This window comes from Lynx canadensis, chromosome C1 (genome assembly GCF_007474595.2).
Source record: "Lynx canadensis isolate LIC74 chromosome C1, mLynCan4.pri.v2, whole genome shotgun sequence".
Classification (NCBI taxonomy): Eukaryota; Metazoa; Chordata; class Mammalia; order Carnivora; family Felidae; genus Lynx; species Lynx canadensis.
In genome coordinates this window covers 119,561,417-119,576,540 of record NC_044310.1, presented here as the reverse complement: position 1 = coordinate 119,576,540, position 15,124 = coordinate 119,561,417, and the positions used below count along the sequence as shown (strand labels likewise).

Sequence of the window (15,124 nt, the reverse complement as noted above, 5' to 3'; positions counted from 1 at the left end):
AAACTTTCTGTACAAACAAACGGGAGTGTGTTTGCTTGGGCTAAGCATGCTCTCTAATGGCTACATTCAGAATCTGGGGTCCAGCCCATTTTTCATTCTCAAACATAGTCCAAGCAGGATGTCAACAGTGTTATGCGTTCACTTCAGGCAACCTTAAATTCAAAGAAACTCAAAAATGCAATTTAGTTTAAATTAGTTTATTTTTAGGCTCTTTTTTTTTTTTTTTTTTCTGTTAAGCAACACTGCAAAATCCATTCAACCTAAGACAAAAAGCATTATGCAAAACACCCTACCTCACTTACCTTCCAAATAGGTTAAAAGGAAATAAAGTTACACGCAGCCATTTAAGAGAAACCAATCAAAGACTCCTGCTCTACTTTTACTGACACCATGCTGACACCACGTGTTGGTCACTGGGTCGGTACGCTGGCCTCCAGCCCCACTGTGTTCCCGCTCTTCCTCCCACCTCCTATCTGGCTTCCAGTGGCCTCATCCGCATGAGTCAATGGCAGGCCTCTTCCCTCCTGGGCATCCACTGCCTGACACAGAGCTCTGCACATCCTGGGCTGTTCTCCTCCTTTCCTATTCACACCTCGCACCTCAGCTCTCGAGCTACCTCCTCCCCAAAGCATCCCCCACGCGTGGACGCTCTGCCTGGGCCAATCCATCCCACACCTGTACATGTTCCTCCACCTCCCAGAGACAATCATGTCCAACTGCCTGTATGCACGTGTGCATCCATTTCCCAGAGGGCATGGCAGCCACTTTTACATTTAGTATGTCTAATGTAGAACAAATAAACTAAAGATAAGTGGAAGAAAATGCAGAAATCAAGAAGCCAAAGCATCACCTGGTCTTGCAGTAGGTTGTCATGTAACTGGAGAGACCAAAGAAAGAGTCCAGGCCGGGCACAGTGTGCCCACTCATTAGGCATAACTCTGTAGGCCCAAAGTGCAGCAGACTGAGGCTAAATTCTGAGTATCCACACACACTCTCTACAGGACCTTATGGCAAATCCTGTGAATTGGTTTCACGATATCTCCGCACCCTCCCGTACTGCAGAGGCTGGAAAACAAGACTCTATTTTCTACACTCCTGTGCACCTAGGGCCTGGAGTGCTATGTAGGCTCCACCTGTCAGGTGCACTTACTGGAGATCTGAATGTGCAGCAGCTACGTGAGGAGAGAGGGAGGGTATGAAGGGTGTGTTGTATGACTGTGGGTCACACCGATACCCTGGTTGGGGGCCAGCAGCTGTCACAGTGGTGTTCTGATTTTGGCGGAAGTGTTGTGGTCTCTCTGTCAGCAGCTGTCGTATCGGCTTCCTAACCCCACAGGCCACTAGCTAGCTTCCTGGTGGTGGAGGCAAGAAGCAGCATCCTTGGAGGCCCAGTTCTGATGTGCTACTTGGGGAGTGACCCTGGCTTGGTCTAGGTCCCACCTCTCAAACCTTCCCAAGGATCCATGTAGTCAACCTCTTCTGCTGAAACTGGCCAGAGGGTTTAGGTTCTCACCCAGTGAACCCCGGCCAACAGAGGGTCTCACCAAAGTTTCCCCTTCCTAGAAGTAATCCTGCACCATGGGTGTTCCTTCGTTTTCCAGGCCTTTAGTTCATGTAGACCCTTGGGGCAGAAGACATGCTCTTAGGCAGACAGCCTTCATCTAAGGCCCCTGAAAACTATGGATTTTCCAAATGAAGCAGTAAACAACTAAATGTGGGAGACTGGATTTCTAGGCTCCTTCTACTCCTTCATAAAGACAGAGGCTGTGGGAAGGCCTTTCTGACCACCCAAAGGCCTAGGTTAGGCCCCACAGGTATGCATTTCTGTGTTTACACCATCAACGTGCTCATCTCACAGTGTGCGATAATTATGTCTAATCCTATAACTCTGTTGAACTCCTTCAACAAGAGTGCTTCACTCATTTTTTTAAAATAATTTTTTAAATTGAGATATGACTTGTATAACATAAAATTTATCATTTGATACTATATACTTCAGTGATTTTCAGTAGATTCACTCTTTGTACAACCATCACCACTATCAAATTCCAGAACAGTCCCATCACTTCAAAAAGAAACTCTGTATCTATTAGCAGTTAGTCCCAATTCCCCTCTCCAGCCCCTGGCTACCACTTACCGATTTTCCATCTCTACGGATTTGCCTATTCTGGACATATCCTATAAACTAAATTTTATGCGGCCTTTTGTGACTGGCTTCTTCACTTAGTATGTTTTCAAAGTCCATCCATACTACAGTATGAATCAGTACTTCACTGCTTTTTATGACTAGGTAATATCCCTTTATATGGATAAACCACACTTTGCTTATCTATTCCTCGGCTGATGGACAATTGGGTTGTTTCCACTTTTTCGTGAACAGTGCTGCTATGAATGTTCACAGACAGCTCCATCAGCTTTTGTATCCTCAGCACCTAGGACAGCTCCTGGCACACAGTAGGTACTCAAGAAATGTATGCTGAATGAAGAGTCTGGCTGATTTTTCTAAAGCCCTCCTTCTCCGTGTGACATGGTGACACTACTTCCATGACAAAGAGCTGTCCCCAGATGCCTATTAATTCCTGTCTCATTATGTTCACTGGTTGAGAGGTCTCTGGGAGACTTCCATGTTGCTTGAGCTTCACCAAGAGAACATGGTATCCCTTTCTGGCCTATCACCCCTCAAAAAGAACAACGGGATGCTTCAACTTATTTCTACAAAGCATTTACTTCTCTTTTATCTTTCATAGGTATGCTGCTCTCTCCTCCCACCTCCCTCTCCTCTTACCCTGTCTGCCCTGCCCTTGCCTCACAAGTGTCAGTCTGATCTGTGCTGCCACATGCTTCAATTTGTTTCTGCCTTTCCCTCTGTTAGCTCTGACCAACCAGCCCTGCTGATGTCTTACACTGTCAGCACCAACAGAGCTCTGGTCTCTTTTCACCCACTTGACTTCCTCACACCCTACACCTTACACTTGATCTTTAACATCAAGGATATACACCTTCTAGAACAGCATAGTCTGAAAAAAATATAATGAGAGCTAAATATATTACTTTAAATAAGTAGGTTCACACATTCAGGTTATTCCAAACAAACTTGAACTTTTTCCAATAACTAAATCAAGCCTGAGTCTTTCAGTGCTACTTAATTAAAATTAAAATTCTGTTCTTGAATCACATTAGTCATATTTCAAGTACACAATAGCCACATATGGCTAATAGCTACCATACTGGACATCACAGTTCTAGAAAACAAACTAACCTTCAAAAACAACTGCCCCAGGGCAAATTAAGACAGGTACCAAACTATGTGAAATAAAACAAGGGCATAAAAAAGCTCTAAATACTAAGGGCTGTGGGCCCTGTTCTTTGTTCATTTCACAGGTATCTGCTTAACTACGAGCGGTCACAGGCCTTACCATCACAGAGGATCCAAACAGGTTGGGAGAGACATGCCATGTTTCCTTTACTAAGTACAGAATAATTCAAAGCAACTAAAATTAGGCCTCAAATGGTGTGGAATAAGCCAACACCAGTATTCTAGTGGTAGTGCTTCCAAATTCCACTTGCAAGTTGTTAAAAAGAGAGCCATGGGCCCAAGGTGGAATCCCTCACCCCTGTGAACAAACCAAGACTTAACTGCAGCTTCAACCTCTCTAGGAGTGGAATTTTAACCCAATCAGTCTGAAATCTTCTGGTCAGCACCAAAGAGGTAATCTGTCATATGGACTCTCCCCATCTTCCAGAAGAAGATGAGGTAATCCACTTAATAAGATTCCCTCCTTTCCCCCTAAAGGAAGGTGACCTTGCCTGAAACAATCCTTTCTTTCTAAGGATTGCTAATAACTTCTTGCCTTACCTTCCTTCCTATAAAAACCTTCCATTTTGTACAGCTCTTGGGAGCTCATCTCTACTTGCTAGATGGGAGGCTGCCGGATCCATGAGTCACTTAATAAAGCCAATTAGATCTTCAAATGTACTCTGCTGAATTTTGTTTTTTTTTTTTAAACAAAGTCAAATATACCGCACATAAAATGCATTTCCCCACAGTGGCAGTTTTAAAGCATGGTTAGGTGTTTTAATTTAGCTCCTAAAAGCTGATTGGACCCATAATAAAATTGAAATATTATAGACTTACAATTTTAAGTGTAAAGTCAAAACCACGAGTCTTGTTTTTCCAAAGCCATAACATTTAAACAAACCTATCCAAACATGTTTTTAACAGGCACACACCATCCTTAAGGCCTTCAGCATGGGTGACCAGGCTCAAAGTTCAACTTCATTTTAGTGACTGAGAGTTAAAAAAAGGTGGAAGCAGCTGGAATGTTGACCTCCAAGCCACTGTGGGCCCAAGCTAATGAGTAATCTTCAACCCCAAAGAGTTTCAGACCTTCTAACTCCAGGAGTCAAAATACTTTCCCTCTTTTCAAAAGGTGAGATAATAAGGAAGCTAGAGGCACTGACAAGAGATGGGGGTTCGGATTCCCAGGTGGGGATGAGCAATTAAGGGGTGCCACGATGTTGATACTCAAGGGAGAGACAGGATAGAGGTGAGTGAGTCCCGGGACCAGTGAAGGCCCGGCCTTGCCTGACTGGGGAAGGGAAGGGAGAGTGTGCAAGACTTCTCAGGCTTGGGGGAGGGCTCGTGGTGGGGTACAGAGCACACAGGAACAAGGAAAGCTGAAAGGAGAGCCGTGTTTGGATCTACGGGTCATATTTAAGGGCATCTGAGAACTGAAAACTGCTGCTGTTAACGATGATTATGGTGATGAGGATGATGAGGGCAGAGCCTAACAACCGACATTTACTGTTTCCCACACAGGACAAACTATCCAAAGCTCTTCACATTTATATTGTTAACGTAATCCTCATTTAATGGGCCAGACCTCCATGGAGGGGATGGTACTGACAGAACCCCCGAGGAAAAAGTCTGATAGCCAGAAAGGAGGGGAGGGCCTTCCCAAGGAGGGGGCATGAAATGCACACTTGCTGGGGCTTTAAGTTTTTTCCAGTTTGCCCCATCAGTTTTAATAAGCACTCTCTTTGTTCAGTGTCAGACCAAACAACAAAGACTGGGCTTGTCTTTCTAAAACGAGGAGCCAAACTTCCCCTGGAGGTTCAAACAGTATTTGTAGATAACGACAATGGCATGCTTTTGGAGTCCCAACAACACCTGAGTTCAAGTCCCAGTGTGAGGCTCTTAATAGTTCTTAATAGTAGTTAACAGTGGACTTTGGGCAAGTTATTGTTTAAATTTTCTGAATGCTGTCTTTACCATTCTGAAAAGAGAAAACTGAGCTAACTAAACCATCAAAATGTCCTAAGTACCCACTTCCCCACCTCTCACGAACTCACCCTCTCCTCATCAGGAAAGCTAAAAAGAAAGCAAAATCATCCTTCTCCTAAAAAAAAAAAAAAAATCCTTCATCAAATACCTACCCTAAGCTTAGAACACAGAAGTCAGTCTAACCCCACCGACAGGAATTAAGATTGATAGGGACACACTCTGCACTTTCTTACTCCAAGTTTGAGGAGAGTCACAAAGAAAACCTGTGGATTGCTCCCTTCCCTAAAGAAAGCCCCACCAGACTCTGGGCAGGGATGTCCTGAAGTTGCCCAGCCATCGTATGATAAGAATGACTACCCTCTACAACACATGCAAAAGAGCCAGTTTAAAACTGGGATTTTCAAAACAAAATGGTGAAATGTCGTCAGCCTGGTTGTGGTGAGGTGGACAGTTTACTGAATCCCTGACTCCTTTACATGCCCAGGAACGTTTGGAGCATCCATGACAATGGAAAACATGAAGGTATCAACAACAGAAACCATGAAAACCACAACATTCTCCTGAGTATTCTTTGGCTCTGGAACGTGTGATACCCAGGGAGGTGGTCTCTCCAGCTCTGGCTCCCCCAGACTCACATGCCTACCTACACTGGGGCGTGGCTGCAAAACCCCATCACAGTGCCCGGGGCCTGCGACCTGCCAGTTGCTTAGGGCCCAAAACTCCGAAAGGGCCCCACACCTGGTTGTTGCTGCTGTCTTGAAATTCTTAACAATTAAGCCTTATCAATAATGATTAATTAACAAGGGGCCTTGCATTTTCATTTTATACTGGGCCCTACAAACTATGTGGATGGTCTGGTGGTGCCTGACTCAGAAGAGGAATTCAATTCACAGCAGCAACTGGTGAGCCGTGGAGCGGCCGGCACACCCGGCTTAGGGCCAGAACAACACCTTCCTTGGAATGGAAGGGACCGGCTTCCATCCTTAGGAAGAGGGACCAGACACCACACCACCCCCTCAACAACAAAGAGGGAAAGAAGCGTGGCAAGTTTTTCTGAAGTGTTTTTCCACTTGGAAGGTGGAGTGTCTATAAACCAACGAAGCCTACTTTCCTTCTCATTCTCTCCAGCACTAGTACTGGAGCACTGCCCCTCCAGAGGGGGCGGCCATGAGACCGATGTTCACTCAGAGAGGTGCTCGAGGCAGAGCCGGCTGGGTTAGCAGGCAGAGCAGCACACGGCAACCACTCCCAGGGCAAAGAAAGGAAGCACAAGGCGACATACTCACGTCAAGGAGTCAGCTACCCTAAGTAGAAAACGCAGGACATAAATGAAGGTTAATACCCAAGGTCAACCAAGAAACTCACCGAGGAGAGCGCTTCTTTGTGAGTTTTTAAGTAAAAAAATGAGGACACAAGATAACTGGTTTTGTAAAACATTAGATTATTAAGAAGTGACAAAATACTTCTAAATTCTTCATCTTCCTGCTCAGGACAATTCCTCACAGGAAACCAAAACTATTATTCTAACCCTTCGAGTAAAACCACTGTAACCGTTCGATTCTTTAGCTTACCTAAAGATTGTAACAAATGGCAGGGGTATGACGGGTGGCCCACCCCCAGCCTCTGCAAATACCGCCAGCCCCCCAACTCTGAGGAGGGCAGAGACAGGGCACACAGTTACACGCAAATTTCCGGAGGGGCACTGCAAAGAAAAGGCCTCCACCACCATCGTCAGGAAGCTACCCACAGAAGCGTGGGAAAAAAGTCCCCGGTGATGGAAATCTCGGACCCAAACCGGTAAACTCAATCAGGTAAAAGCCAACCAAATTAATCTCAATGAAGCAATCCAAATCAGCTTTTCTTTTCAATGGTTTTATAAAATAGACACTTCAGATTGGGTCCCCTTTATTACCTGCCATATTCCAAAAGCGTAGCATGGACTCGAGATTCTTCATCCAGCAGCTCTCCTGCTCCCTGTTGGCGTCTGTATTTCCGACGGGGCTTGTAAACATCCTAAGGAGTGGGTGAGACAGAGGACTTACTGAGTGTGAGAGGGCCCTCCTCCTGAACTGGCCGCTGGGTGCATCCCGGCCGGTCAGGGAGGCTAGTCTTTCCCCATCGTGGCAAGTGTACCCCACTCCTGCAGGAGAGCCGGGGGCGCTCAGGGAGGCCACCCTCAAGGAGTCTGCTCCTTTGATGTGCACATAGGTAGCAAGTATTTCCACTCAATATATTGCCCCTCAACTTTGTTTTCACTTGGTGGGTTTCTTTTGTCCTATGGCATTTTAATACTTTATGTGGTCAAACGTAATCATTTTATATCTTACTTCTTATACCAGGGATTGTCAAAAAAAAAAAAAAAGTTCTTGTATGTTACTTGTATGGGTTATATTTAGCCTTTAAACTACTCAGAAGTCTTTTTCCTGAATGGAAAATTAAGAATGCCAACATCATCAGTTTAATAGTCTAGCCTTCCCCTGATCTGAATGGCATGCATATGTATACCATGTACCGGTGTTACCCTCTTCTACTCCTCCTGCTTTAGGAACCTTTATCCTGTCTCCACCGTTCTTTTGCAAATTTCCTGGCTATTCTTAAACTTTTTCTCTTCCAAATGAATTCTAGTAACAACTTGTCAAGTTTGTAATAAAAAGCAGTTGAGTTTTGATCAGATCACAACAAATCTACAGATTATTTTGGAAAGAACTGACATATTTATAATATTGAATCTTGCCTTGAGAAGCAAGGTTTATCTCTCTATTCAGATCTATTTTATTCCTTAACAAAATTTTCCAGAAACAAAACAAAACAAAAACGCAAATTTTCTAGTCACTGCGTATCCAGACCTTTTCACTACCCGAGCCACAAACCAGTTCAACAGTCACAGGTGTGTATGTTAACCCAGAATCCTTTAAACAAATTCCTCAAGTGGTCAAGGAGATTTCAATTCTTAGACTCTAAAATAGCAGAGGAGTAGATATAAACCCTTCAGCAATACATATCTTCTTTACAAACGTGTTGAGGTTTACCCTCAAAAAGTGTATAAAAAAATAAGATGCTCTATCAACTTTCACTGACTTGTACAAATGTGGAAGCAAACATAGATCTATTTTGTGTAGGACACATCCTGAAACTACACATATGTACACATATGCCTCCTAAGCAAAGTACGTGGTATGTAGTAGGTGCTCAATTAATGCAGGTCTTTACCCCCACCTGATTTAGCGTTTTGCCCCAGGTGAATGTCCTCCTTGACTGCCAAGCTGGCAGCCAAATCATATCTTAAAATATGCTCAGGCCTCTGAACGCAAGCAGGTGAATATTTATGCCAAGGAAGGTATTCCAGTCGTTTGTCCCTGGATTTTTTCTCCTCCGCCACCAGACCTCATCATCACTATCCTCGACCTGGACATCACTAGGACAAGCATTACCAGCAGGCTGCTCCATAGAGTGGCATTTTTATTCCAATTAGAGTCGTTCCTCCCTTGATATTTCTGGTTAACTTTAGTACTGTACTTTTTATTATGAGAAGTTTCAAACACACAGAGAAACATTCTTTTGTAAGACATACTATATAATCTTAACAGTTTTGTAAAAAAGGAACAGAATAGGGTCTGGGATGATGCTGGAGTGGTTTTCTTATAACTTGCTGCCAGAAATAATCCCTAGTTTGCTCCTGCTGTCGACATGAATAGGAAGCTATGAATAATGTAAAACAGATTTATGGGGAAATGCAAAATATAATGAACCCACATGACGTCAGTTACTGCCCATGATTTAATTCTCACTGAGCTCTACTATTATAGCAGTACTATATAATTGAGCTTAACTGCTATCTTCCTTAGTTACCACTGATAGAGTCAATGACCCAAGACAGGAAACTGGATTCTTCTAAAAAAAGGGCTGACTCCAAAACAATAGCATACCGAAACCAACAGCTACGAGGACCTTTTATTCTGCCAAACAGTGACAATGTTGGCCTTTGCATAATTATTCCTTCTACTTAAAAGCACCATGTCATATACCGCTCACCTTTTGCATTTCATAACTACACTAAGAGGTGGAGGCAAGGCAGGTGCCATTACCCTCACTTTCCTACTGAAGAAGCAGAGATTAGATAATTTGTCCAGGATCTCTGAGACAGTACTAGGTCCCCTGGCTGCTGGCCCCAGGAATTTTCCAGTGCACTGACTTGCTTCTGGTGGGCATTCCTGCCACCCTCCAGCCATCTCAAATGAGTCCTCTCATGACACCATCATACACCTGAGGCTGCCACACGGGTCATTACGTGGTTTGCTTAAGTGACAACGACCTAAATTTCAGGGCAACTATAGAGAGCTATTGCTAAGTCACCCTTTAAAACAACAGGGAGTCAGGAACACTGATGTCTAGCGTGGTCTCTGCCACTAACTGGCTCTGTGACCTTGGGGGATTTCCTTCAATGGGCCTGTTTCCATATCTGCAAAATGAGGACTGAACTAATAGCTCTTGGACAGTCCCTTGTTCTCTGTGCTAAAGGACACATGAGCCGGGTTAAAATATTAAAGTGGCTCTTTTGTAAAGCAGAGAACTCTTGTCCTGTGAGAGTCACATATTTCTACCTTACGGGTTTGGCTGTAAGTCACTGGGTGAAGTAACTCCCGAGTCATCTCCAAAAGGCCGGGAAGGGAAGTGGAAGAGCACAACGCTGGGGCAGTGTCTGGAGCAAAGGCCTGATCACTGCCCCCTCAGTTACGGCAGGTACCTCCTTTATGGAATACCGAGCAGGCAGCGAGACACCCCCACCAACGTCTATGGTCAACAGTTCCAGTGGGGGCCACACCCAGGCCAGTAGGAAGTGACATCTTCCTGTCTTGGGTCTATTGACCTGAACACATCATCTCAGGGCTCACCAGCCCAGACCAACTCTCACAGATACACCTCAGCCCAGGAGCCCCACAGACTAACTCTGGTTCTGCCTAACGGGGCTCCACAGAGGTCTCCACCATCAAGGGCAATGTCCTGAAAGATCCTGTAAGAAAAAGTTATTGTAACTGGGACAAATATTTTTTTTCATTCTCATGTTAATAAAATAACAGACAGAACAAAACCCCTGGGTACTGGGTGAAGGAAATGGGAGACAAATGGATGGCGACCATTTCTGGAGAGAAACATGTCTGCAGGGAGGAAAGTTAGCTGGGGAGGTGGAGTCTTCTCCAGACTCTGTTCCTTTTCTATTCTCTTTCACTTGAGCTCTGCTCTGCTCCTTGAGGACCAGCACACATCCCACCTCAGGGCTCCTTGAATCAAACAATATAATTTGCTGGGTAAGACTAAGGTCACTGCACTAAATAAAGGAGCCAAACGCGGCTTCTGCATGTTGGTTCTTAGGTTCGTGTTCCTCACAGCAGGCCGAGACCGACTGGATCAGGAGTGTGCCAGTGCCAAACTGAAATTTTCACGCATCCCGTTCTTTTAAACACGGCCCAGACGAGCAGATTTTTAGCCACTGACAGCCTATGTTGCATACTCCATAAAACTGCATTTGCTAACCACAGATTGGATAGGCCCTGGAACTGTAAAGACCCCAAATCACTGCTGCCCTTCAGAGATCTCTGATGCAGATATTCCCTGTGCCGGTGCTGAGTGACATCGCCAAGGCACACGGACAATCTCCAGGATCCCCCGGGGAGTTCCCTTGCTCCCTTCCCCTTCTAGATGCAGCCTTGGAGCCTAAAACTCTGGACAGTGGCTCGCTGTGAGGGACTGCCCTCTCCTACAAGCAAACCTGTCAAAGCATCACTCAAATAAAGCTTATTTGTGCTGCTGCCCCCTGACGGTCATATCTTTTTCCTCGATGAGACCCCAAATTCCCTTAAACCCTTTCCTGGTGGAACATCACTGCTTTTACCTCTTCTCCTACGGTGTGGTCTGGCACAGAGTGAGTGAATACATGCACAAGCAAGGTTTTAGCCCTAACCCCATAACTTACCACCCGTCTGACTTGGGGCAAGTTACTTTAACCTATGTAATTTTTCATCTGTAAAAAAGGTATAAGTAGAGTTATTGGGAGGTTTAATTATTTAATAGTATCTGACACACAGTAAGGGCTAAGGTATACATTTGAACCCTACGTATGAATATATATTAATAAAATGTACTAATACTGTTTTACGTATGTTGCCACATTTATACTGTACGTGCTGAATGGAAAGGCCTTCCTCACAGCATCTCCTGTGGTAGAACACAACACGTGGGAGTAGTTACTTCAAATGACATGGCCTCTTAGGTGATCCGATAAGTTCTGCAAAGCATTTTCTTTCAACTAGACTGGAAACTCTTGGAGTCTTCTCCCCCCACCCACCCCTGTTCCCTCTATTCTCAAACAAAATTCTAAACATTACCAAAAAATGTTCAGTGAATAGTAAACATTTCTTGGAACTTCAGGTAAAAATTCACAGTACTCTTTACTCAGGGTTAAGAGAGAGGGACAGACCTCACTGCACAGAGCAGGTACTTCAGGAATACGAAGGCTGACAGCACAGAAAAGGAGGAAGCAAGCCGCACATGAGCACAAGAAGTGAGACAAATGAGCGATTATGTTATGACACGACAAAGAGAAGGTGGTAAGGGGTAACCTGTCCTGGGTGGCAATAGTTTTGTTTTCTTATGTGCTTTGAAAATATTACCATCAGCAGGCCTTCTAGAAAGCAGCTAGTTAAAGGAGGAATGCAGAAGCCAAAAAGGAACACATCTCAAAGAGGAAAGCCAAAGAACTGGGAACAATCCCCAGGAAGAAGAACAACGAGGCCAAGACAAAGAGAGAGAACCACAAAGTGATGAGCTCAGAAATTCAAGTTCACAGCAGTCTTTCTGCCTGACAATCTGCCAAGAGTTACAATAGCCTTAGGCATAAACTTTGACCCAATTCCACTTCGTGAAATGTATCCTAGGTTAATAAAGATAAAAGAAAAAAATTAGCTATGAGAATGTCCTACATAATGGCCAAAAGAAAAAAAAAGATACAAACTAAGCTAGTTAGATCAGTACCACACAATGAATAATCTACAGCCAGTAAAAATGATGTGGAGGTATATTTACTGGCATGCAAACATATTCTTGAGCAAAATTATACATTCTTGAGCAAAAACCAAAACAGAACGTAAAATATAACGCCATTTTTAGAGAACTCTAATTCTCTCCATTGATATACATATTTTATATTTCCTACTTGGAATATAGGTCAGTAACTATCCCTGGCTGGTGATATCATGGTGACTTAGTCTTTGTATTTTTTCCCATTTCTTAATTTTCTATTATTATTATGAAGGTACCAGCACAAAATATAAATAAGCTATTTTAAAACAAAAAATTATGCACAAAAAAATGGCTGGGCTACATAACCAAGGACAAATGCAAAAGATTTGGGCTACATAACCAAGGACAAATGCATCCTATAAGGATGGCTAAGGATAAAAATAAGCTAAACATTTTGAAAAATATTAAAATATATTTTAATAGTTATTTTTTTATTTTTTTAATGTTTATTTATTTTTGAGACAGAGAGAGACAGAGTGTGAGTAGGGAGGGGCCGAGAGAGAGGGAGACACAGAATCTGAAACAGGCTCCAGGCTCTGAGCTGTCAGCACAGAACCTGATGTGGGGCTTGAACCCAGGAACTGCGAAATCATGACTTGAGCCGAAGTCAGAAGATCAACTGACTGAGCCACCCAGGCCCTTTAATAGTTATTTTTTAAAAAGAGGTTATAGCTAAGTACGAATACGTCAAAGCCTGCTGGTTGAGGGAATATGGTATTATGTTAGTAGATGACGAAAGAAAACAACATGATAGTCTCCACTTGGCAGACATTCTCTAGCTGGACAAAGGCTCTTCTAGTGGAAAAGTCATAGTAAATGCCGCCACAGGGGACTGAAGAGGTGATGGGAAAGCACCCAGCCAATCTGGATACATTTGAATCTTTGGGACTTAGATGAATAATATCCCAGAGCCCTGAAATAAGTCAGGAACATTGCTGTAAAATTGGTGCCAAAAATATGTAGGAAGTCAGAGTCCAGGTGAAGAGAGGAAGCTGGAGAAGCACCATGCCTGTCACGTTTGAGGAGTCAGATGTAAAATCAAAACGTGGCTGCCTCTTCCTATTTTGCAAATATGTAGGGAATTTGTTAACTCTTTTGGCTTTGAATTTCTGATTTTTAAAATCAAATCAATGATAGGGATGTCTGGGGGCTTGGTTGAGCAACTGACTTTGGCTCAGGTCATGATCTCATGGTTCGTGGGTTCGAGCCCCACATCGGGCTTAGCACTGACAGCGCAGAGCCTGCTTCAGATTCTCTCCCTCTTTCCCTGCTCCTCCCCTGCTCATGCTCTCTCTCTCTCTCTCTCTCAAAATTAAACATTAAAAATAATTTTTTTTAATGTTTATTTATTTTTGAGACAGAGACAGACAGAGCGCGAGTGGGGGAGGGACAGAGAGAGAGGGCGACACAGAATCTGAAACAGGCTCCAGGCTCTGAGCTGTCAGCACAGAGCCCGACGCAGGGCTCGAACCCACGAACCGTGAGATCATGACCTGAGCCAAAGTCGGACGCTTAACTGACTGAGCCACCCAGGCGCCCCAACATTAAAAATAATTTTAAAAATATAGAAATAATAATATGTAACTCCCTGACTGTTGGTGAGGAGTTAATGACACAATGCTTGTAAGATACCTAGTTAGGTGCCAAATACACAGAAGGCCCTCAATCAGTACAGGGTGGCTAGGGACATGTTTTATAAAAGGCTGGGTCCAGAAATTAGGCACCCATTGTTTGACCTTATTTGAACCCTTAATTTACTATTCACAATTCAAATTTGGGATTCCAGATTCGTCAATAAGGAGTAGGTAAGAAAAACTGAGGAGGCATGTGAAGGGCAGTGCCGGGAAAAAGGTGGGCAGGGAAGGAAACACAGGTCAGAACCCAAGACCTGCAAAGAGCCACACCCCTGGTAGTCTAGGAAAGACTTCATTCCCTTCTCGAAGGGAGACATTTCCCTTAGAGAGAGTGACAGTGAATGAAAAACAGCAAGCGGCTTCATTTCTTATGTGACTCACAAGGATAAGCCAGGGACAGACACTGCAGCTCTGGAGTCTCTTGTAAGCTTCTGGAACTCTCATTTCAAGGCAAGGAAGTGAAGAAGCACTTGCAGAAGTGGTAGGTGGAAGGGATGGAAGTTAATGGCAATGGAGCTCAGCTAAGAAACCTACGAAGACAGCTTCCAGAAGTGAGAGGTATTTCCAATAGACAGGCGAAGAAGCAAACCAACAAAACCCAAAGTTCAGCTCTGGCCATCCATCAAAATTCTTTATCATTCCTGCTACAAATGTATGGACAGTCAACTGAGGAGCAAATTCACACATAAAAAAGGAAATAAACTGAGTATTATCAAAGAGACTTGCAAAATTTTCCCATTTTCCTTTATCTTGATATTATTTTGTAATTAGCTGCAAACAGCACTGTATCTAGAGGCCCACAGTTACAAGACTGGGTTTGCATCCTGGCTCCATCATCACCAATGTGACCTTGTGCAACTTGTAACCTATCTGTGCCTGAGCTTCCTCGCCTGTTAAAAACAAGAAAAAATACTACTACCTCAGAGGACTGTTGTCAGGACTGCGTAGGTTATATATAAATGCTTATAACAATGTCTGGGTACCATGTATTTGTCATTATCATTACCTCCTTCAATTCTATGCAGTCCTATTACCAAGCAGAAGACGATTTTCTTTAAAAATTCCACTACAAATGAGAGGAGGGGAGAATGTGTCCCCAGAGGCCTGAAATGTTTAGTGGGCATGATGA

At 43.8% G+C, this 15,124-nt stretch overlaps 1 protein-coding gene across 1 annotated transcript in view; it reads right to left on the bottom strand.

Moving 5' to 3' along the window:
* CCDC93 (coiled-coil domain containing 93) overlaps nucleotides 1-15,124 on the bottom strand; it is a 101,892-nt gene that overhangs the window by 64,791 nt on the left and 21,977 nt on the right. Inside the window, exons 7-8 of the mRNA XM_030323702.1 lie at nucleotides 7,197-7,297; nucleotides 6,571-6,588 (exon numbers count right to left, since the gene is read on the bottom strand). Coding sequence (XP_030179562.1) covers nucleotides 6,571-6,588; nucleotides 7,197-7,297 — 119 coding nt within the window. The remainder of the gene's footprint in view (nucleotides 1-6,570; nucleotides 6,589-7,196; nucleotides 7,298-15,124) is intronic.